The sequence below is a fragment of the Gouania willdenowi genome, chromosome 19 (genome assembly GCF_900634775.1).
Source record: "Gouania willdenowi chromosome 19, fGouWil2.1, whole genome shotgun sequence".
NCBI lineage: Eukaryota > Metazoa > Chordata > Actinopteri > Blenniiformes > Gobiesocidae > Gouania > Gouania willdenowi.
Window position 1 is genome coordinate 307497 of NC_041062.1, and position 25898 is coordinate 333394.

The 25898-nt window shown below is 36.4% G+C and overlaps 2 protein-coding genes across 4 annotated transcripts; one reads left to right on the top strand and one right to left on the bottom strand.

The window, feature by feature from the left end:
• Window positions 1-1070: 1070 nt before the first annotated feature.
• ghitm (growth hormone inducible transmembrane protein) lies at window positions 1071-8964 on the bottom strand. Of its 2 annotated transcripts, none has more exons than XM_028476994.1 (9): window positions 8811-8964; window positions 8328-8488; window positions 7323-7425; window positions 3909-4020; window positions 3692-3833; window positions 3493-3601; window positions 2592-2780; window positions 1601-1772; window positions 1071-1490 (listed from the first exon to the last, which is right to left on the bottom strand). In XM_028476994.1, the coding sequence occupies exons 2-9, from the start codon at window positions 8457-8459 to the stop codon at window positions 1403-1405; spliced, it is 1047 nt and encodes a 348-aa protein (XP_028332795.1). In that variant the 5' UTR covers window positions 8460-8488; window positions 8811-8964; the 3' UTR covers window positions 1071-1402. The 2 variants fall into 2 exon arrangements, with proteins under 2 accessions (XP_028332795.1, XP_028332796.1); XM_028476995.1 differs by having other exon boundaries at window positions 8834-8894.
• A 3526-nt stretch (window positions 8965-12490) lies between these two features.
• Window positions 12491-17446, top strand: chst3b (carbohydrate (chondroitin 6) sulfotransferase 3b). 2 transcript variants are annotated; one of them, XM_028476502.1, is made up of 3 exons: window positions 12491-12696; window positions 15733-15951; window positions 16074-17446. In XM_028476502.1, the coding sequence occupies exons 2-3, from the start codon at window positions 15872-15874 to the stop codon at window positions 17278-17280; spliced, it is 1287 nt and encodes a 428-aa protein (XP_028332303.1). In that variant the 5' UTR covers window positions 12491-12696; window positions 15733-15871; the 3' UTR covers window positions 17281-17446. The 2 variants fall into 2 exon arrangements, with proteins under 2 accessions (XP_028332303.1, XP_028332302.1); XM_028476501.1 differs by lacking the exon at window positions 12491-12696 and adding an exon at window positions 15500-15634.
• Window positions 17447-25898: the final 8452 nt, after the last annotated feature.

Sequence of the window (25898 nt, forward strand, 5' to 3'; positions counted from 1 at the left end):
ATTATTGCCTCCTTTATCCGTCCCATCTGTAGGACTTTTAGCCAAACACCAAAGCATGAGTCATGCGTGTCCCAACCACGATGTGAGAGGTTTAAAAACACTGCTCTGCTGCTGTGAGAACCACGTGCTTTAATCAAACACCTGCATATTTACAGATGTTAGCATCTGTTGCAAGTGCCCTGGTTTTAAGGTTTAATTTTAGAGGAGCAGCCAGATGGTGGACAAGAGGATTAGAACGCTAAGCCTTTGTCATCTGTTGCAACACGACGACTGTTTATGGAGAAATACAATCAGTCAGTGTGGACGACAAACATTTTAGTGTGAATATTTTAAACATGCTTATCAAAAAATAAATCCCAATAAAAAGGAATTAATCAAAAGTAAACAAAGGTTATTTTATGTTACATAATTAATAACAGTAACAATAAGTGTAAAACACAGCTCTACAAAGTGTTAGAATAAACAAAAGCTTTTCATGTTAAAACTATGCAGTACATTTTGTTTGTCACTAAAATATATGAACCTTTGTAATGTGAGGGTGTTCACACCCATTAGTCCAGTAGACAGTAGTGGTTCGTTTGGTCCTTAAGTTATTACAATGAGTTCAGATCTCATTCACACCAGTGTTTTAGCAAAGGAACCAAATGCTATGAATAAAATATAAAAATGTAAATAATTTTGGTGTTTTTGTGGGTGCTCATCTGACCATATTTCTATGAGGCACTGGACCATACGTTTGTCCCTGATTCATCTCTAGTTAAGTCCAAAGAAAGAAATGAAGTTAGTGATTCCCAAAACACACTGCGCGGCGTGCAACGGGAGCCTCCGCAGACCAAAAAGGCTGCTACATACCAGGACGGTCAGCGTTCACCACACACGGGCCACTCTGACCTCTGGAGGTGGTCTCAGTACGGTACTTTAGTTAGAACCAAACCATTGGTCCACTTTCACACCAGCTCAAACAAACTAAACATGCAGATGAACTGAACTCGAGTCCACTTCAAACAGACCAGATAGTGTTGGTGTGAAAACACTCAGACAAAATGTTACATTAAAACTAAACAACACCATTAGTTTCAAATCCATTATTTATTGATGTAATGTTTCAAAAACAAACTGAAATATGAACCACAGCTAAGCATTGATATGTCAGCTTAGTGTAATATTGCAAGAATTAGAACTATTTACAAATTATCTGTGGAGCACTGAAAATAAAACCATAAAGCAAAACAATTACACATTAAAACAAAATAAATACATGTGAGAAACATCAAAGCTGAAGTGGATAATAACCAGATATTTTCCAAATCAAAGAACTTTACTTTCACCTAATAACGTATTTCTTAAAGCTTAAAGATTTGTATATCATGTATTCATCTATCGACCAATGCTCTGCTGATGTTCACTTCCTCCGACTTCCACCGCCATTAGCCAGAATCATCACCAGCCTCATGAAGATATTCAGCGTGTCCATGTAAATACCCATACACCTGAGAAACAGACAAATCCATACATACAATGAATATTTACAACTGTAATCAGTTAAAGTACATGATTAGTTATGAGTGCAAAAGCATTTGAGGGTTATTTTCAGACTCACGCATTAATGGGGTCATATTTCTGTACGGCATACAGTGGGTGTGTCTCTGCCCTCTTGATGACCTTCTGTGTGTCGTAGAGGAGGAACATGCTGAACAGGAGCAGACCTCCATAAACGGCCACTGAGTACAGACCAGCGCCAAACGCTGACGTGGGAGGTAAAAACATGGATCCTACAGAGAACATGTAACACAGACAACCAGTCAACTCACTAACTTATTCATTTACATTTAATGCACAATACAGAAACATTATTATATTACACCTTTATTTATGTGTTTAACTTTATAACAGAAAAACAACTGATTACATATTTAATCCCATGGTCATTTAAAAATTCAGTTCATTTATTTAAAGAGTAAATAAACCCTCAGGTTCTTCCTGACCTGCCACTAGGGGGAATTATGGGGTGTGGCTTCTGGAGCAGTGAGACACGCCCAGTCTATACTATGAATAATCTATGCCAAGGGTGTCAAACTCATTTTAGTTCAGGGACCAAATATGGACCAGTTTGGGCCACAGACTATTAAAAAAACAATTTTAACATCAGTTGTGCCTTAGTTTTTAAATATCAGTCCCTGTCGTTTCTTCACTTCAAAAATTTACTTAATATAAAAAGTATTTTATCAAATTTCCATGACAGTCCTGAATCGCAAAAATCTATTCAAAACCATTAGATCACAAAATGAGTAATATACGTAATATAACATCATAACATCATATAACGTAATATAACATCATAACGTAATATAACGTAATATAACATCATAACGTAATATAACATCATAACGTAATATAACATCATAACACCATATAACGTAATATAACATCATAACGTAATATAACGTCATAACGTAATATAACATCATATAACATATCATAATATAACATAACATCATATAACATATCATAATATAACATAACATCATATAACATAACATTGTACAATGACGTATCCATAACCATTTGGTAATATTTTTAAAGTCACTCACCAATAGAGGAGGCAAAGACCACTCCAAAGCCCACAGCCAATGGTCCTCCCATGTTCAGGAATTTCTCACTTGGTGCACACATGGCAACAGTAGACAGCCCCCCCACGATGCCTGCTGTGTACCAGGCAGCCCTCATCATCAGGGGTCCTCCGAGGAGGGTGAGGGGGGCGATGACTGCACCCATTACACCTGTTAAAAAAGAACCAAAACACACACAATGGACTAGTTCTGTTCACCTTTGGTCTGATGACCTCTAGTGTTTGACTGAGGAAACTACAGAAAACGTACTGCTGACTGCAGTCTGCAGTTTGGGGCGGAGCTTAATGTGGCACGCTATTGTGCTGTGTGATTCTTATACAGTTAAAAATAATCAACCTCAAAATAAATAAATTGTGCCATATTAATAATTGTATATGTTACATATTTCTAGACATAAAACAGATATGGATTATGGTTACGGTAAGAGCAAGTCTGAATGCAATTGGTTTATTGAAAGTTGAGCTCCGCCCACAACTACAGGCTGCAGTCAGACTTCTCACCTTTTTCAGGTCGTGACCCCATTTTTATATCACATTTCTGGCGACACCCATGGACTTTTTTCCCTCTGGAATTAGTTTTTGATCATATTTGTCATAATGTGTTACAAATACAAAGTGACAATATGCACCAGATGTTTTATATATATTTATATTTGAGCTTTCTCTATTTCTGTGATGTATTGTTTTATTAATTGTGCAAAATAGATAATAAAATAAAGAAAAATATAAGTTAAATTGTTTTTATTTTTAATCAGTAATTTATTTTATTTTTATCATTTCGAGACCCAACATGAGGTCACAACCCCAAGGTTGAGAAACCCTGCAGTACAGTGAGAAGGGATTAATATGAATCATTTCCAAACCTGCGTGAAACATCCAAGCGAGGTGTTTGGGCACAGGACTGTGTTCATATGAAATAGATCGAACCAGCATGCCTGCACCGATCATAGCTGCAAACGTTGCTCCAATCGCCTGGATTATTGATTACAAACATCATCATACCATGGAAACATGTTAACAAGTGAGCATTTGTTCATTTGAAATCATATTTATAAAACTTACGAGCCAGGATCCCCTCATCATCAGACCCATGAGTGCCGGGGTGCGGCTAACGGCTACGGCGGAGAGAGCGGTCAGCCCTATGCTTCCTGAGAAGTACATGTATGTGGAGTGGATGCGGTTTTTCACATACTGAGGCCAGATCCTGCACAACAATAAAAATGACATTTAAACAGCACGAAGCTAAAGCTTTGAAATGTTAGAGAACGCTGAGACTCACACTGCTTTCTCGATGGCACCGATGTCATTAGACATGCCCAGTCCATAGTAGCACAGCGCTCCCAGACCAACGGCTGCACCCCCAGCCAAGATCATCCTCCCCATGCTGTCAACTAACAAAATAATACCTTATATTACACTACACCAGTACTTTGAATGTTCTGCAAAACAATGAAATTTAAAAAGAAATAGAAACAAAATTGTTTTATTTAGATCCCCATTAGCTATACTGCTAAAGCTATTCTAACATTCACAGAAAAGAAAATATAACCAAATTAAAACATAATAACCAAAGCATATATAATACATAACATTAGCCGAAACACAAAAATGAAAGTAAACTAATATTTGAGCAAAATATTCAAGTATTAAATTATGCCATACATTACATATCAAGATGTAGCTCACAGCACTGAATATTATTATATGATGATTTTTATTCTTGAGTAAATATATTTATTGAGTGTAGGGGACCCCCGACATTGTAATTTTTCTCCCCTGCGAAGCGATGGCGCCCCCTACTTTCAGTTTTCAGCAACGTAGGAGAATTTTCTGTTGTTTTTACCTTTTTTAATCGGTAACGTCATAATATTTGTTTCCAAATGTGCACGGGTTGTTTAAACTCTTTTTGTAATCTGAATAACCCAGAAACACATTCATCAACCATACTGTCCATTTAGTACAGGCGATCTGCTCAGATGCTCCAGTCTTTACCTGAGGACCCCTACAGCCCTTTAGCTGCCCCTGATGCTGCCTGTGTGCACCGTTCAATATAAAAAGATCTTCAACCAGATGTAGCGCACGTGAAGCTGCCACGTGCACGCACCCAGATGTGAACAAAGTCTGATTGAAACGTGTTCAGGTTTAAAGAGACATCGTCTTCATTCTGGTGGGACAGATTTGGGTGGTGTTCTCTCAGGTCTTCTTGTTTAGTCTGATAAAAGCTCTACTGTGTGTGTGTTCATTCCAATATCACTGCAGGTCCAACATAAAACCTCATTTAAATTTAAAAAGCACATCTTGGAAACAATCTTTTGAATTAAATGTTATTACAAAAATAAAACAACAAACAAACTTCACTAAACTTGGCCTCAGAGGGTTGAAAATTTCCCACGCCAGTGGTGCTCGCTCGATCACGCGCCACACGATCCCCCTATGCTGTGAAAGCAAGTCCAAGAAGGTGGTCACCACGGACGCCAGCCTGAGTAACAAGATTGTAAAAGTTTGAATCTAACTCCTAACAGAACAAACAATGTTGGGCTCAAAACTTTAAAACCACTGCCCACCGCTACAGTAAAAAGATCATTGGTTTTTTTTTTAATATTTTGACAATAATAAAGTTTGTGAATGTAAACCATCTGTTTGGTGTCTGGTGAGATGACAATAAAATCTAGACTTAAAGAAGACATATTATGAAAAATATTTTTGAACACAGATGAGGTAACTTGATGTCCACACAGCACACACACAGTCCAGTAAAACTAAATACAGAACTTTCCTGCTGGCGGTGCCGTGTCCACAGTGATCGTACACTGTCGTGTCAGCGCATTGGTGAACCTGTTATATTGCATCGTATCACTGATCTGACGTGTTTGTGACACAATACAACGCAGCGGTTGGAGAAAACAAATGATTATTAAATAAAAATGCACTATTCCTGTAGTTAAAAGAGCAGAGGAGGAGAAAGTGACTCAGCAGATTAACATTCTAGTGAGAGTTTGAATGACAGCTGCTGCTGTGAGACCATAAAGCACTGAGACAGACTCACTCAGTGTTTTACTGTAATGTCCAGTTTTTTGGCTGAAAATAACAACAGATGGCTTTGGTGATCACTGATCACCCTGTAAAAGAGCGAGACATGGAGTCAGCGTCTCTAGACACGCCCATTCATGAAAATATATAAGTACGCCCCAAAACTGCCCCATTTCAGTACTGCTCAGAAACAGACTTTTCAGAGGCTAAAACTCTGGAAAACAGGTGAGTTTTGGAAAATAAACTTCAAATACTATGTTTCTAGGGTTCTTAGGAAAAATAAAGATGAGTGAAAAATTGCATAATATTTCCCCTTTAAAGATGGTATTACTGTATGTTGAGAGGGGGCAGACATATTGTTTATGCAGTTACACAGATGCATCAGGATAATAGACCTTTTTAACACTTCCACATTTTAAACAGGAAGTGGTTTAAATGACATTAAATCACAGCAAAATAACTCCATGTAGAGCTAGCAGAAGATAAGAAAAGTTATTTATTTATATTCTGAACACTGCACTGCCCCCTAGAGGTAGTTCATACTGTGCTAAAGCCAAACTGAGTGCCTCAGGTAGAAGGTGAACTATGACTGAATGACCTCATTTTTTATTCAGTAAACACCATATAGACAGTGTATATAGCTATTGCAAAGTTTTGTTCATTTAATTCATCTTTATTGATTTTATTTCAGTGCATTTTAAGTGCTTCTTAAAAGTAAATATATAATTGTATTTATTACATTTAGGGTAATTTATTTACATTTGTAACCCATAGGCAATTTTGTATTTAAATAAGTAAGAAATAAAAGTCCCACAGTTAAAATTTGTAAAACAAGCCTACGTGTGACTTGGTTTGACTTGATCACATAGTTGTGACTTGACTTGTAACTTTAAGACTTGCATTTATGACTTATTCCAACCTCTGGAACATGGGTTATGGATATGAAGTAGATCCTCTAGTGGTGAAAAATGTGCAAAACAAAATATAGAATAAGACTTAATGTGGAGAAAGATTTAACATTTTAAAATTCAGAGACTAATTTCACTGTAGGACGACATTGTATATGACATTACATTATTGTGTTTTTTAAGTGTGCAGGAGTAGGGGGTACATTACTCCAGGTTAAATGTCTAAAGAACAGGACTGGTTTAAATCCTCCACAATGTTTATAAATGAGGACCTCGGTATTTATTTGTAAAGAAAAAAGGAACGAGTCTGAAAAACGATGCGTCAGACTGCAGGTCAGTAATTGGCCAGGGGGTTACACATTTATATCCTGTCATCTTTGTCTCATTCCAAAAACTCTGGGACTTTTCTCATTTCATGTATTTATTGATCTGAAACAATGCTCATTCATCAACTGAAACTAACTTTATAAAAAATCAGAGTTAGCACTAAATCTGCGAGAGTCCTACATTGGTGTATATTTGAACACAGTCTAATGTTGTGGATTATGTTTCAGGCCTTATTAAAATAGCGATGCACTGAGCTCATAGTGATACACAATTATAATGAAAAACCAACAAACTGAGTTAAGATGAAAAGGCACTGGCTTCTTCTCATTTATAACTTATTTAAGAACAAAATGTGTTTTGTTTTTGCAATACTGCTTTTAGTAGAAAAATAAATAAAATAGGATGAATGTGAGAGTAAATGTTTTTACTTTTGATGGCTGTATCGGTTGCTGGCTCTAAAGCTGCTTCTTTTAGTTGATCCCTGGTTGATTTCACACGGCGAAAACCAAATCGAGCTTTGGAAGAAAATCCCTGGGGGGAAAAATACATAAACACAAACTTTACCAAGTGGGGAAACAAATGTTGAACAGCATTTTCTATGAAACTGCAGACACTGAGGAAGGAAGAAAGGTCAATAACATCCACAATATGTGTGAAAACTAATCTGGTGTGTACCTTTATTATGTAAAACCAAGAGACGTAGAGTAAGATTAGAGCTATAAATTAGATTATTGTATTGTATTTCAAACAAAACCTCAGAGATACACTGCACAATGAAATGATGATGCATTTGGCCACGATAAAACAGTCTGATAATCATTATACGGGAATAAAAAAAGAATAAAGAACAAAAAACCAGGTCATGGAAGAAGGCAGTATAAACATAAATATATTGAGTAAAATGATGTGTTAATATTTGTTACCAAATAGTAACACATCAAGTGTATTTACTATTAATACCATGTTTTAAATGATGGGAAATCAATCTAAACGCAATCTAACCCTAACGAAAAAAGGAGGTATCATTTTCTGACAAAAAAAATAATGATTTCACAATTTTTAAGTCAGAAATGTATTGTTTTTGAAACAATAACAATAGAAATGAGTTGTGCTAATTGAGCTTTTTTTTAGAATTGAGGTGAGATTTTTTTTTTATTTAAAAGACATTCGTTAAGACTTTCCCTATCTGTGATATTATTTCAAAGTTAATTTTCATGTTTTCAGTCAGATGTTATAGTTCCATAGTTCACAATCACCACCACTGGCTCATTGAGCAGAGCCTTAACCAGCTAACGTTTCCTGACAAAGAGGAAGTTATGAACATTTTCACTTTAAACGTCTAAATATAAAGGAACTCTAAAGTAGTTTGTCTGTTTTGCTTTTTCCATTGGTTAATCATAAAAATAATAATAAAATACAAAGCATGACAGTACCTGCTGAGGCCTAAGCAGTGGTGGACTGGTCTTCAGGATGGAGGACCTCAGAGCTGGAGAACTGTGGGTCAACACAGGACGGAGTCCGGCGAGAGGGAGAGTCCTCAGGCATGTTAGCCTCGCTACTAGCATGGTAGCTAGAGGATGTTCACTCAGTCAGTCTGAGACAAAAACAAAGCATAACTCATTAGGAAATTACAACACATGGTCTACAAACATTTAGAACAATGACTCCATGGTTATTATGAGAAATAAAAGTGCTTTAATTCGTAGGTTAGCTTAGAATATTCACACTTGGACTAGCTAGCTAGCTAGCTAGCTGCTGTTACGTAGTTTTCTAATTCACACGCGTCAATAAAATAAAATAAATAGTACACAGCTAGCGAACACTGAAACCTACTTTATATACACGGTTAACATCCAAATAAAACAATAACAACATTACAGCTGAGTTCAATATACAAGTCACGGTTACATACATACCAGAAAATGCGTCCGCAGCTCACCTTAGCTGATATAAGTGTGTGTGTTGATGGTTGACACGATCCGTTCAGCGCATGCGCGTCTACATCCGGTCGTTCTATTTTACGGCAGTTCGTGATCAGGTTACCTGTCACCATGGCGACAGGGATTTATATTTTGGTTTAAAAATTAAGGCTAAAAGTAAAGTTTTTGTACAACCCTGTTTTAATTTTGGCTGTTTTTATTATAAGTATAAGTTTATACTTCTTCCCACTCCTTTTCGGATGTGTTCATTACATTTATATAGAAAGTATTTGAGAGTTTGTTTGTATGATCTCATTTATTGCTTGTCCATAATACTTATTTACTTTTTGCTTCCTTTTCTCTTTATTTTTATTTTTACATGTTCGGAAAAAACAAAACAAAACCATCACTTTCCTCTCATGAAATCTGGTATTTTTACCTCTGCACAGTTCAACCCGACACTGTCTTGGATATCGAATCCTTGATGGGCCAGTACAATATTTCCTGGTAAAAGTTTGTCTAGAAGACCACAGTTTTCTGTCAGATGCTTATCTGACGTACGTCCACCCCATCCCTTAGACAAAAACGACACTGCTCCCTGAGGGGTTATTCCAATCACAAACTTTACCGTGTTATGTTGTAGTTTGACCAAGTTTCAGCTCTAGCCAGAAGATTGGATGGTCTTTCACTAAATATCTCAAAACACTCAATGATGATGGACACTTTTAAACCGAAATATTGTCTGAATTCCTCAGGCATTGACATTTTCAATTTTCTTTTCTTTCTGGCCATAAAATTAGACCCTTGTGTTTCACATATAATATATGAATAACATCTTGAAACACTTTACTTACCCAACTTTTAGACACTTTAAATCTATATGCCAGGTCTTGTAGGCTAAGATTTAGACAAAGTTTCATTAGCACTACCATCAACTTTTCAAACTTTGTTAAATGGCTTGTTGCTCTCTCAGGTAAACTGTCCTGTACTAATCCAAACACAGCCCTCAGTGTTTGATAGTCAAGTCCAGTGAAATGTCTGACCTTGTCAAGGTCATCTTTCAATGACTCTGGTGTTATCCTGGTTTCTTTCAATTTGTCTTTCAACTTAATATTTTCACTTGCGAGTCTCTGTAACTCAGTCCTCATCATTTCGATGAGACGTGCATCACTGATAGCGTTGTCACTCGCATCATCTTCTGCGTTGTCATTACTGTCATCAACAATGACATCTGATCCACCCGGTTCTTCATCGCTGATTGTTGAGTCTTTATGAAGATTTAATTCTCCCATTCCTACGTCACCAATTGGACTTGAGGCTTTTTGAAGATAGAGTAGAGCTTCTGCAGCCTTGACTTTGTGTTTCCTTTCCTTTTCCCGCTGATATCGTTTTTTTAAAAACTCAGGGTCGACTGTGTTTCTTTTTGGCAGTTCGGGGCCCATTTTGAGAGACGGGGCCCAGTCTGGATTGGCAACATCGTAAAGATCTGCCCTCTTTCCTGTAAATACAGAAATTAAGGGTACATGATCGTTTTGACTGTGATAGAAATATATAACATTATTTAACAGAATAAAGTTCAAATGTAGCTCATATCATATTTAATGTTTTGTTTTATATTTGTATTCAAGACACTTTGATAAGAATGACAGCATATCGTTAATTATCATTTTTATTTAAATAAAAAATAATATATCCATCCATCTTCTGCTTTATATATATATATATATATAGTTCATTTGATTTTTATTAGAAAGTAGAATTATAAAAGCTCATAAAAACCTTTTCTCTTTGTGTTTATTTGATTCTTAATCAAGAGAGTATATTAAGACTGTATATTGTTAATATTTGCTATGAAACATCTCTATTGTACATACATGTATAATATCTACACTTACCTGTAATTAAATGATCGCTACAGACTTTATAATGTCGCTTTTCTGGGTCAGGTTTGAAACCTTTCCTGTTGATGATAAATAACCATTTGTTTCTTCTGTTTGTTCTCCTTGACTAGTTATTATTTTAGGAATGCAATAAAACTGTCTTATTTTCCCCTGGCTTCGCTCTGTTTGAACAACCCCACACAACGCATGTATGCGGCATGGCTAAAATATGATAAAATATGATAAAATAGGCTAAATTAGGCTAAATTAGGCTAAAATAGGCTAAATTAGGCTAACATTGGTAGCTTGGGTTACCTGTAAAGGATACAGCCACACAAAAGATGGCGACGCGCGCAAGGGATCATGGGTAATTTGTAAGATCGGAAACCCATCTGATTTTCCCTTTTTTTTAAATTAACAAATAAAACACCACAAAAACAGTTACATGTGTACCATCAAATTATTTAACAAAGGTGGTATGATCAATTTACAAATAAAATATTACGTCCTAGGAGCGCTGTCGTAAAGATTTAGAGTGAAGGAAGTGACGTAGTTTACGCGCATGCGTTGAAAGGATCGGGCAGTTGAAACGATCGGGCAGCAGTGACAGTTCTGACGCAATTGCTTTGCAACCTTCTTGAATATTCTTGGTTAAATTTTTTTTTTATACCAGATTCGTCATCATTAGGCGACAGAACATTCTGGGAGATGAAGTTTTCAAACACACACACACACACACACACACACACACACACACACACACACACACACACACACACACACACACACACACACACACACACACACACACACACACACACACACACACACACACACACACACACACACACTTAATTTAGCTGTTGTAGAAAATATCTTTCTTTTATGACATTAATGTATCTATGCATTGTCCCTTCAAATAAAGACTAAACTAAACTTATATTATGCAGTAACAATACATATACTCATACAATACATATGAATACATAGGGACAATAACACAGTCTGGCACTTGTTGAAGAAGTGAGTTTTAAAAACATAAATGAGTCAAATGAGAAAGTTTGATAAGAAAGCTCCACCCGGCGACGCATACTATTAGATACAATAATAATAATAATTGAACAATAATAATAATAATAATAACAATGATGATGTTAATACAATTAACAGATTTGAAAATATGAAACAAATATTTGACGCAGATATAGGAATAATCAAACAAGATCTACAATTCACCCGAATATATTATTAAACTTCACGATCGAATGATGTTTGAATTAAATACATTAAAGCACATCTTAAATCTGAAAAAAAGGAGAAACTACTCAGTAAATAAAATATAAAACAACATCGACACCTGTTGTTTCTGTTAACTGTGGTTTTATTCCACTAGGGGGCGTGCTTGTACTGCTTTTCTCTAACAAGTAACATTTTAAACTGACCTAAATTATATGAAATAAATGTAAATTTTCCCCATCAGCCTTTAGTTGTATCACCAATTTAATGTTGTTTTCTTATATATAAAGTTTATTTACAGTAGGTGTTTATTTACAGTAAATGTTTGAGGGACCGTTACAGTGAATCCGTTATTTAGTCTAAAGTTTAGCTCAGAGTTAGTGTGGGTTATGGTCAGGGTGAGGGTGGGTGGGTGAGTCAGGGTGAGGGTGAGGGTGGGTGGGTGAGTCGGGGTGAGGGTGAGGGTGGGTGGGTGAGTCGGGGTGAGGGTGAGGGTGGGTGGGTGAGTCAGGGTGAGGGTGAGGGTGGGTGGGTCGCAGACAGATCCAGTTCACTGAGCTCACTGACCTCCTCCTCCTAAAACATGACTCCAGTAGATCCAGAGGTTTCCCTCTCAGAAACTCTTCCAGCTGCTGATTTTGATTGTGATTCGGACTATTTGTGGTGCTGAGTAGTAACGGGATTACTTTCTCTCAGGAGAGACTTTTAGAATGACGGAGCTTCATGGATGGCAAGAGGAACGTCTGAAGAAGCTGATCATCATGATGGTGGGCAACCAAACACATGTTCTACTAACTTATGAACAGCTTTTTACTAACACACATCTAGGATCACTAGAGAATAATCATGTAATAAATCATCAGGTAAAGTTTTCTATGGAGGTAGATTTGTGTGTTTTTTTTATTAATCAATTAAAACAACAAAAAAATTCAATCAAAGAAAAAACGTGTTCAAATTATTTGGGTCTGAAATATAATTTTATTTGTAATTGAACTCTTTTTTCTTTGAAAATATTTATTTTTGAAGAAGTTTTTTTTTTTTTTTTTTAATTTGAAAAATAGACACAAATGTACCTCCATAGTTTATTAAGAAAACATGACTTTATTCTGCCTAAATGACCCTTGAGTTCATGCACTGCAGATTTATTTATTAGTTAGTTACTAAATATGTATTTTCCACTCATCTTTATAGAGTTTGATCAAACATTGTCATAATAACACACATGGCATCTCTAAAGACAAATATTGTTGCTGGTATTTGGAAAGAGCATTATTTTCATGTAAATCATTTTTTTCTTTTACATTAAATGAGTGTATTTTAATTACTAACAACTAAATGAATACACTATAAGAGCCTACACTATTTATTTTGAAAATTAAAACAAGTTAATGCATTGTTGTATTATATGGAAGGAAATGATACGTATTTTGTAAATATCTTTTCTACACAGAATATTTCAAATCCAGTTTAATGATAAAAAAGCAATGTTGCGTATGGGTGTATGATGTCTTCAGATGAGGGTTACATTAAATCAGAGGTGGTTATTAGAAGCATGTGTATGAACATGATAAATGTTGCAGTGGCAGGTTTTCCTATGAGCAGATGATCAAACGTGTCATATGCCTCAGTGGTTTTTGAATATTCAACAATGTCAGCTCTTGTGTTTTCTCTTTTTTTCCACTTTGCACAGCAGATGCAATAAGCAGAGATAATTGGTCTACATCTAATTTACCACACACATGACAGAACATCACACCACTTATTTTCTTGATGAGTTGTTGATGCAGAATATTTTTTTGTCTTCTTATTTTGAAAGTAAATATTAAATTAGCTACTCCTAATTAACTTCCAGTGTTATACATTAGGGGAAAAGGACGTGTTATTTGTTTAGGAACAATTGTAAGTCACATGGACTGTAGTATTTATTGTGTTCAAAACTGTAAAATCACTACAGTCCAGCCCAACATGACTTGAATCATCCAGAGTTTTAGTGACGTGTAAATGACCTGTGAGTTTATGTTATGCCATCACAACCCAGAGAAAGGAGGGGGGGGGGTCAAGTCACTCCTCTGTGAGGGGCTCTTTGTGGTTGTGGCATGCAGCAGTGTGGTGCAAAACAAATCCCACTTTTCTTTCCAGTGAAAACGTGTCTCAGTGGACGAATTGTTCACCTTTTCCTTCCACGCCACATTCCACGTGGACGGTGCTCCATTGGAGCCGTAAACTTCCCATTCCCACTCTGAGAATTTCACACACAGTGTTCAACCATCCTCGGCTTTGGACTGCAGTCATTCGGACGGACTCCTCTGCCCTAAACTGGCCCTGGACGAGATGATGTGAGAACCGGGACGTGAGCCTAACCTCAGAAACTACATCTGTGTAACGGGATTCCCTGTTATCAAAAGCTCAATAGTTACATTCATATGTGGTTTTGTAATTTGCTGATTAAGTGATGTCATTGTTGGTCTCATTACTTTTTGTTTAGGGCCTAAACTCATATCTCTCTAATTTTTCTAAAAATGTTGATGTATGATAAAAATCTCAATAATTTCCAATCAAATTAAGTCTGACCAAAAACATAATTCAGGGTTAAATTTGCAGACACATTTATTATCAAACGGCTGAACAATATGTCACTTTAGTGACTCAGGGACAGCACGTGTGAGTGTGGCTTGTAAAGGAGAAGGTCTGGGTTAGGACGCTCTCAGTAATCCATCTAAATGAGCTTTTCACGCTGTTCTGAGAAGTAGAGAAAGCTGTGCCTATTTTGATACAAAATAAGCTATAAAAAGTATACATATGTAAATCTATATATTTGATATTCTTATTTTTGATATCACCAAAATAGAAAACTCAATATATCGCCCAGCCCTATTAAAGCCTAATACCTAAAGATAAGCCATTCAGTTTAAAGCAAAGCATTATAAAGGTGCAGTAATGGAGATGATATTCACCTAAAGGTGACATTAATACCACACTTATCTTGGCTAGACTTCCCTCTGCAGACTCCTAAAAGCTCCGAGTGGCCCCCAGGCTCTGCAGACTACAATTTATGACTGTGGGACAAGCGACCAGACCACTGTTCTGTTTCTTAGCACTTGAATGTGTCAGTTTCAGACACTGTTTCAGAAGCACAACATCTAGCAGGAGTTCATGTCAGCTGCAGCACTTTTTTTTACCATATCCTTTAGGTGTTGACAATGAAGAGCAGCTGCAGTCAGAGGAAGAGGATGTGGCAGCTCTAACTTCTTTCTTTGTCTTTATTTCTTCAGTAGCAGACATGTAGTTTAGCAGACATAGTATTTATCTGAAAAGAAAGAAAACAGGCGTAATTTTCACCTATCACCTGTATTTCAGCTTGTCTGTCTTTGTATATTTTGAGTCAACTCGTACACGGTCTGATTAAAGCAGTCTCACTGTGCTCATGGTGGGTGGGCATGTTCCTGTAATGCACTGGTGCACTTATAGATAACAAGCACTTCCTTGTGGCAAGAACTGGTTTAGATTTCACAGTGACTTTCAGCTTTGTCCTTTGCTACAAATACAGGATATTTGGTCTCCAAGGAAAAGCCTTAGTCTTACTTTGTTGAGCAGGATGGTGCAGTCTCACTTTGCATTCCTTCACCAGAAGAGGAACTGGGAATCTGTATCACATGCTTATTAATCATCTGACATTTGAGTGGTCTTCTCCCTTTTTAATGAGAAGTAGGTATAGGGTCAGAAAAACAGACAAAGCACTTCCTCACAATTTTTTAAATGTGAAAAATGTGTATCTGACATGTTGATGTTCATTTCATTTACAGAATGAAACTTTGCCTACAACAGGGAACGCAGATACTTGCTCACATCTTTAAGAAGACAACTGGAGGCCCGTGGCAAGATTGGCAGAACCCATTAAGAATCAGTCAGTAAAGGCGTACGGAGACACAGCTACATCCAAGAATGAGGATCAAATACACTATATATATTGTCTTTTTTGTGGGAATTGTTATCATAGAAAAGGAAAACAACATTATATCCAGGTATGTCTATCTTACTCAGATGAACAATTTAACCATTTCTAGATACACATTTATTATGATAATAGTTGCACAACACATAACTTTTAATTCATTAAATCTAACTGTGACTCATGTGTTTTTAGGGTCTCAGATAAGCTTACATCAAAGCAGACTCAACAAACACCTCTTCATCCCAGTGGATTCTTACACACACTTCAGAAAGTCAACGGTTCCTTCCTCACACTCAGTAAACTTAAGCGACGCCTGGAAAACTGCAGCGAGCACCAGGAGATGATGATAAGAGGCCGGAAGCACATTCTCCTGTTGGCGACTACCAGAACAGGGTCCTCGTTTGTGGGGGAGTTTTTCAACCAACAAGGCGGGAACATGTTCTATCTGTTCGAGCCCCTGTGGCACGTGGAGAAGATGTTGACTCTGGATACCGGTGGCACCAACGCCACAGCAGCAGCCAAAGCTTACAGGGATGTGTTACAACAACTACTGCTGTGCAACTTCACATTACTAGAGCGTTTCATTGAGCCCAAACCCCTGGAACACATCACTCCAGCACTGTTTCGACGGGAGTCGAGCAGCTCTCTGTGCGACGAGTCCGTGTGCAGCCCCGTTATTAAAGGCGTCTTTGAACGATATCACTGTCGGGCCAGACGCTGTGGGCCTTTGAACTTGACCATGGCCTCAGAGTCCTGCCGACAGAAGGAACACATCGCCATCAAGTCAGTGAGGGTGCGACAGCTGGAGACCCTTCGTCCTTTGGCTGAGGATCCTCGGCTTGACGTTAGGTTTATTCAGCTGGTTCGGGATCCTCGGGCTGTATTGGCCTCACGAATGGTGGCCTTCACAGCCAAATACAAGAACTGGAAGGAGTGGGCCATGGGCAGAAATGTCCCTATTGATGAGGATGAGGTGAGGAAGCTGAAAGGAAACTGTGACAACATCAGGCTGTCGGCTGAGATCGGCCTCAGACAGCCACCGTGGCTGCGTCGGAGATACATGCTGGTGCGGTATGAGGACATCGCTCGGTTCCCCATGAGGAAGGCAGCAGAGATGTACAGGTTTACAGGGATCCCATTCACTCCACAGGTCAAAGCCTGGATTTTGAGGAACACTCAGGCCTCCAAAGAAGCCAGCGGTGTTTACTCAACGCAGAAAAACTCCTCGGAACAAGTAGAGAAATGGAGGTTTAATCTACCCTTTAAGATCGCCCAAGTTGTACAAAGAGTCTGTGGGCCAACACTGAAACTTTTTGGGTACAAATTTGTGAACAGTGAAAAAATGCTAACAGACAAGTCAATTAGTCTCATTGAGGATAAAGTTTTGAACTTCTTTTAGACTAAAACACAACTAAATTACCCAAAACTTGAAACAAGAAATGCAAATCCTCCCAAAAAGTAAGAAATGATGTTGCTTAAAATATTTAAATTCAAGCAATTCCAAAGTCATTCATATTTACTGGTTTATTAATTGAATATCAAACCAATCATGCAATATATCAGCAAAATATAAACAAGATTTTTCCCAAAAGCTGTAGCTATAAAATAAAATAAATGTATTGTTTGTTTTTGTTGTTTTTTTTTTATTATTATTGTTTATACTATTTAAGAATGTTTGAGGATTTTTTGAAAAAATGTTTTTTAGAAACAAATCTAACTATTGAAAGAAGAATGTCTTGGTAATGTCCAAAAAGTTAACGTTTAAGTTAAATTTAGACTTGCTATATTTGCACTTCACACTGTCTCCTTTGACTAACACTTTGAATGCATGTTTTTTATGTATTTACTTTACAAATGTTGGTACATTTGAGGGATAACTGTATGTTAGAGAAAAACAGTGAGCTTATTAATAAGTTATTTCTGCACAAGGCATCTTCTGAAAATTTTAAATACTGTTGTTATCCCAAAGAAAGCAACCAAAATGTGTTGCTTTGTATGAAAATGCTGGTGAACGCATTAGAAAGTAGTTTTTAATCACTGTTTAATCCTAATATTGTATTTCTCAGAGGTCTGTTTGACTTTATGTCTGAATGTGCTGTTCCTCTGCCATTGCAGGGATACCTTTTTTGCACACCTGTACTGTATTTTGCAAACCTGCATGTTTGTAATTAGGCAAAGAGCTGTTTGAAGTTGTCGTCAGGACTCATCGTATAAAACAGATGTCCGCTGTGCTACTGTACGCTGACATTCCAACTGCAGCTGGTTTGCAGGATTGTGCGAGGTTTGTCGACAAGTATTTGTTGACACAAAAGTCATAATCAGGAGACACCAATATTCTGTTTACGTTAAAACTCTTTTTCTGTTGTTGTGTTTTTGCAAACATGAACTGCTTTTGCTTTAGCTGTAAAACTTTTACGTAATGCAAGTGTATTCTGCTAAAATAAAAACATCTAGCCTGCCATTAAGCAATGAAGAAGGTTAATGTTCAATTTCCATGCATTGACAGGCCATTAAAAAAAGCAGTGAACCTCATGTTGCTTATTAAGTTCAAATCTAAGTCAACGTCTAAATAACAAAATGCTTTTCAAATGACATAAAAATAGAAATTCAACAGTGGTAGTATTTTATTCAGCACTAATAATCCATATAGACACACAAGCTGATTTTAATTTACGCTTCTTAAAAAGGTCATTATAATTAGTAAACTCACGCTTTCCATGCTACAAACCTTAAAGTGACTGGATCACCAATGTATTTAAGGCTTGAATGGCTTTGCCATATTTATGATGTGGAACCCAAATCAGGTTGCTATGGAAACGCAAAGCAACCCAAATAAAGGTTTGCATCGTTGGTCATACTTTGTGTTTCCTGTTTGGTGGAATGCAATTAAAATAAAGGTATGACTGTTCAGGAGGATTTGTTTCATTTATTGTGATTTTTTATTGTTTTTTTTTTGGGGGTGGGGGGGGGGGTGGTAATAGAATAATTACAAACATAACCCTCTATCAAATGTAAATGTTAGACTACAGCATTAGCTGTAACTATTCTCTCTATTCTCCTCACATCCAATGGTTTGTCCCACAGAGGAATGAAGGATGCAGTGCAGAGGCAGCTGTTTACCACTGTGGGCCCATCTATTTAAGTTTTCCAACCTAGTAATTTCCTAACTTTACATATAATGTGGTCCGTGTCATTTTGGTCCACCTGACCACACCCGCTTACAGAAATCACCCAGCGTCTCCGTATTTACCTCGATTGCTCCTTTTTACGCAGCATCGTGGCTTTTTGTGTTTCAACACTTCTTTAGCCGTTCCTCTGCTGCTAAGCCACATCACAGTGTTCACTGTTATCAACAGCTCATTATCTGGTTAAGTTGGTTGTTCTATTTCTGTAAATAGTTTTGTTAGGTCTGCAGCATCCAGCTAATGAGAAGAGGTTGAGCATTCATCAACTCCTCCATTGCACTGACTTTATGTGGGACGTGTGGAGGGTGGAGTCACTGCAAATATAGAATAACCACTTTCCACTGAATTAAAGCCTTCTCAGCCCTCCCCTCCCCCCCTCTGAGCAGTGAAACATTTAGGTAACCACACCCTCCTGCTGAGTTATATCATGTTTAGCCACATCAACCATGAGGGCTGTGGAATATGCAAAGCAGCAGAATCATAGCGTGCAGTACGCTGTGATAAACAGCCATAAAATAGAGGCAATTCAGACGTGCTTGAGATTGACGTACACGACTGGAGTCTGAGGTGATAATGATGGTTGAGGAGAAGAAATAAATCTAAATAGCCTGCAAATTGCTGAGCACTGAGGAATGCATTTCATAAAACTTTGCTTGATTATTGCAGGTTTCTGCATGTGATAATGAGTGAAAATATGACAGTGCTGAGAAAAGAGAACAATACTCCCAGCATTCACTAGAAAAGTGATGCAAAGATACATGTTCCCTATTATTGACTTCTCACTCTTTGTCTGGGAATATTATCAATGCATCAGCAGATGCTGCCCCACGCCTCAAACTGTTGATTTTAGTTGAGTCATGCAGATATATTTCACCCTGTAAAGTTCTTGACATTAAATAACAGTGGATCAAAAGTATGTGGACGCCAGTCATTGTGAAGTCAGATGTTTTTCTAAATTGGGGCTTTTTACAGGAAAAGGTAACTGTGGTTTTATGAGACTTTTCTCAGGAAGTACCATGTGTCTCGCTGTGCTGATGTTTCTGCTCTTAAAAAAGTCAGTCTTGATCTTTTCATAAAAACATAATTTGGCTATAATGTATCAGACCAAACAAAAGATACTAAATGATCAGAGAAATATATACAATATCTACATTGTGCAACTATTTCACTTTGGTTTTTCTTGGAACTTCCGTTGTGGCTGACAGCAGCACTGACACAGTTTCCCATTTATTCTGAATTTAGAACGTAAATGATGTGAAAAGTGATGTGACCACATCCTCAAACTATCCAACCACTGAAATGTAAAAAAAACAATAGTAATTTAGAGGTACAGTAGATTAATAGAGAAAATATGGCACCTTTTTTAGTGTCTAAGGTGTTTACGTAAAATATCCTGTTAAAAGATTTGACTTTTGGGTTTTATTGTATTATTTTCATACATATTTACTACTTTGTTCCTTTGTGCTACACTCTACCTAGAGTTTCTTTAAATTTCCAACCTTATTGAATGCTCTGTGAACATGCTCTATGATTGGCGTATGTAAATTTGACATAGGAGTGAACTGAATATGTTTACCTTGGATGTCCTGTTCCAGTTTCTGCTTCAAATTAAAAATTACATATTTCAAAACCTTATATTTACATTCCTGTATTGGCTCCAATTAAAGAAAGAATGGTCTGAGCCTTATAATCTGAACAATGTAACTTGGATGGATGGTTGGATGGATGGATGGATGGATGGATGGATGGATGGATGGATGGATGTGATAAACACTGAGAAACTCTGCCCATATAAAGTCCATCTAAGCTGCCTTTTCTTTGTCTTGATCTTTTCCACTATGACCTCAGTGTTTTTACAAAGCCAAGCCAACGCTGCAACAGCTCACACAGGAAAAGAGAAACATTACACTCTTAAATATCCATTGTTGTTGTTTAGTCAAAGTAGCAGGAGTTTAGTGCGTCTCCGCCTCCTGGAAAACAAACTAGTTTGTGGGCGAAAGAAGAGCCAAAGTAAACATTAAATATAAGATCTGATTTGACTTGTTTTTCATTTTTATGCCGTCACCATGGGTTAGGGCTAACTCTAACCCTAACCCTACCACAATGCAAAAACTAAACAAAAAAATGTGTTTATACTCTATAGAAGACGATTCATAAAATGCAGTGTAAATGAATTTAACAAGAGTCAACATACAGTGAGTAATACACTAAAGAGAGATAAAACCAAACAAAAAGCAGTCTGACTCAAGGTACCATCATTAACTTATTACATTTCACTCTCTTTCATTCACATCAGTGACTTTTTTATACGCTGGCAACAGTTGGAGCTACTGTAAGTGTTTGTCCCGCTCTAATAATTCAGTCTTTACAGTTAAACGCTTAAAAAACGGAGAAGGTTCAAACCAAACTAATGAGAAACAATGTGGGGCTGATGTATATGAACTGATCACAGATTATCCTCTATATTAATGACAAACTTCTCCTGATTAACATGTGAGCAGAAGTCATGTGACTCTGCTGCACCGTCCAATACAGACGCAGCTAAATGTTTACGTGAACAATGATTACATTAAGCCGACTGTGGATTTCCTAGTTTAGGTTTAGTTAATGTGATCTGGAATTCAGACACATTTCTGAGCAGTAAATCACACTTGTAATGAAACAAGGAATAATCGAATAAATATGAATTATAATAATAAAGTGGCTCCTTCACACTTTGATCTTGGCTCCTGTAAATATGATTTAGACCTAGCTTTGTTCTTTTGTTCTTTGTAATGTTTGTTTTACAAAACTATTGATATATAGATCAATAGATATAAATATTATTATCACTTCTCATTTAAAACACTGTCATAAACCAAAGTGATAAAACAAGAGAATCTTTTACACCACAATACATGTAATTATACTGTATGTGAAACCTACAGCAAACTTTCTGTTTCACATCAAATCTATTCCAGCTGTTCTGTAAAGAACAGACACTAAACCCATTATGTCTCCATTTACTGTATGTGTTTTCAGTATTTATCTGTACTTCCTTTTAAATTCCACTGAGTGTGAAGTCAACGCAGGAGGAAACGATTCAGCAACAGGAAGGGAACATTTTCATACCAAGCTGTTCTATTTCTACTGCACAAAGATGTGGTCTCATAAGGTTGGTGGGTGAAAATGAACGATGTCTCTGACCCCATGGAAAAAAGTTATAAAAAGACCCATGCATCACATGAACTAATATTTACCCATTACATTGAAAGATTAAACGTCCTGTTTACCTTCTGTTAACACAGCACTTATTATTTTATAATAATAATCTAAACTACATTTTGGAGGTTTTTCCTTTCAAAGCAAAGCATCAGTTTTTTTTCCGCATTCATGGTTTTTATAACTGTTCATTTGACATCTACCATATGTCTCACTGATGTAGAATTCATCTTTACAACTTTATAAATGTGTTCTAAAAGTTTAAACATCCACCCTTTTATCGATCTATCTATAGTTCATAATTAATGGAACTATGATGACACACATATGTAAATTAAATGAATTAATAACAGGACATTTGTGAGATAGTGACAATATAAATACGTAAACATTTGGTTCAGTCATGCTCTGTGATTGGCTGAGGAGCTTTTCTTCTTCTGTGTTTATAAAAATTCTTCTTTTTTTAATGCAGCAAAGAGAGGTGTTGATTCCCCCCCCCCCCCCTCTTTTTCACAGTGTGGTCAATAAACCTGAAATGTCAGATTCCAACTGTAAAAGGCTGTTTTTGTTGCTGTGCACCTGCGTGTGTTTCACTGCCAGGAAAGACTCAGGTATGCATAGTTTTAGAGAAGGAACAAGGAACACAAGATAAAGTCATAGTTTAGGGTCATTGTGCAACAACAGCTGTGCTAGTCTGCTAAGGATGTGAGGCAGGGTACGGTCCAGACAGGACAAATATAATACATAATCACACTATTATTATTATTATTATTATTATTATTATTACGGTAGATGAACAGAGTGAGTGCCATGTGATGTCCCCTACAGCTACAATAACATCTGTGTGTAAGGTCCAGACTGTTATTAATGTCCACTAACAGATTATTTAACTCAAAGCTTTTTAATCTTCAAACAAACACTTTAATTTCTTGGAATTGTGGATTCAAGAGTGGATATTCTATTAAAAGTCTTTCTGACACTAACTCTCTACCCTAACCCTAAATTAGAGTCACTCATATCTTCTGTGTTTATAAAAATTGGTACTTATGTAAGAAGGAGGCGGGTTCTCTTTACTTTTCTATAGGGGAGGGGCTACATTTAAACTTATGGAAAAACAACATATATCAAAAAATTGGTTCATGAGATTTTAAAACATCATTATTAGTTTGCTTTATCAATAATGTAACCTAAATGATCTTTAGGGGCCCAAATAGTGCATTTGTCAAATAATAAAAATATTTACTCCCTGAACAATCATCAACATGTCACAATGTCAGTTCAATATATTTAATAATAAATGAAAGTTTAGGGATAAAGAGAACACACTGCTCCTTTGTCTCCCACATGGTTCACAAATAAAAGTCAATCATCATCATACAGATGTTAATAATCTAACCTTTAGCTCCAAAACATAATGATAATGATAATCTGATAGAAAGGATTTATAGAAGTTGTAAGTGCTTGACTTAAACCAGCGGTAAATTGATGAATAAATACATCAAATAAGAAGTTAAGAGGTGAATATACACCTAAATATATAAAGGCTAATAATGGATGACAAAGCAGTGACAGCCAAACTGCATCTTATAAAAAGTGATAATTCAGACGTGTTTTCCTCCAAAATATCTCTGCAGACGCCAACAGCACAACTGTTGCTCTTTAACCCACAAACCTCTCATTTTATGTGCAAACTTTAAATCTAAATGTGAATTACAATCTCTCAGTTTATGTTGTTTCTGGTTTCACAGTCAGTCATTCTGGTACAGAAATAACAAACCAGCTCTGACAGTGTTTGGTATAAACAACACATGTTCACAGTTTATCAGAGAAACCATAGAAAGGAAGAAATAAACCACGTCAGTAAAGATGTGACATCATGATGATCTTTAGCAGAACTCAACTACATCCATGAGTTTATCCAGACTGTCGTTTGGAGTCACTGCTGACATCAGAGGAGATGGAGGAACGTCTTAGTGGACATCACGTGTCACCATACAGCTCACTTTAGGAAAGTAAACCACCAAACTAAGGATGGGAACAGGGTTCTATAACTTCTGACTCTCCACCAAGGAGGGAATGTTTGCATTGGTTAAAGTAGATGTTCTCAAAAACTTCTAAACGGATTTAAATAAAATTTGATGAGCTGACAAAATGTGTCACTACACACACGGAAAACAAAAAAAGCTTTAGTTGTAGAACAGTTTGTGTGTTGAAATAAAAAAAAGTCTGAATTTAAAGCAAATTAAACATAAATATATAAAGTCTATCTTGTGTTAAAGGGATAAAATTGTAAATACGTGTGTATAATGGATCACATGAATTGTATAATTATATATATATATATTTATATATATCAATGAATTATGTATATTTATAGTGTAAATAGGTGTTTATTATAAGAAGATTTTATGCATCGTACTAGATATTACAATAAGTAGGATCATTTAAGTATATACTTCCTTTTCCAACATGTACAGACTTCACGAGCAGGATTTTTGTAACATTTGTTCTCTCTTTGCCTTGTTTAATTTATTATTTTTATTTTTTTTGTATTACTATCATTATTATCTTCTTTTTTTCAATGTGAGATACACTGCTGTTACGTTCATGTTCAAAATTAAAGTAAATCAAGTCAAACAATGTCAAAAGGAACTTGATTTTAAAACAGGATCAAGTTTTGTTGACTTTAAGCTTTGGCAGATGTTTGTCCGTCTCTGAGGGGCAGATTCACTACAGGGTTAGGTATTAACACGCGTGCAAACGTCACTCCATGCGCTAATGAGCCGTACAAACCTCAGGGAATCAGGAGTGCACAATGTGCCCTCAGTCCATTTAGAGCGTTTCCCGCTATTAAATGTCTAAAGTAGGCGGAGCTCAAAGGGGAGCAAAAATATGGGAGGAGGAAATGCAAATAAATTAATGCAGTGGGCACAATGTAATTCAATAAATCTGGAACTGTTTGCTGATTGTTTTAGCACCGGAAAATAATACGACTGACAAGCAGGTGCAAACACACGCAGAGATCATCGCTAACGTTAATGTGGACAGAAAACACAGCGGAGATGGAAAAAAGACTCCAGTTAATTAGATAGTGTCAACATCACCAACAAACCCAGAAACAACTCAGAACAGAGATGATGAATGAAGACGTTCTGGTGATAAAAACAAAGAACTGGTGTAAATATGTTGTAAAATATAACATAGAGTTTATCTTCATAAAGACCATCAGGATGTGACACAGTTACACGTTCTGTTAGATTAATAACTGATATTTTAACGTCTACCACAGCAGAAGGAACCACGTAAGTCACCATGAAAAATCATCCAATCACATTATAAAGTGTTAAATAATGTAACATCTGTAATAAATGTGTTTAATAAGTCATTAGTGAATACCAGAGAACCACATGAGTGAGTATGAGAAATTATAATAAATTATATAATAAAATAAAATGTTAATGTCTAACCTAAAGACATGCAATGTAAATTAACAGTAAATATCTAATGTGTTGATTTGTATATAAACTGCAAGTATATTAAATAAACACGTGTGCTTCATATACACATATATGTTTTTTTAGGCTGTATAGAAAATTACAATATTATATATATTATAGCTTATTATGTATCA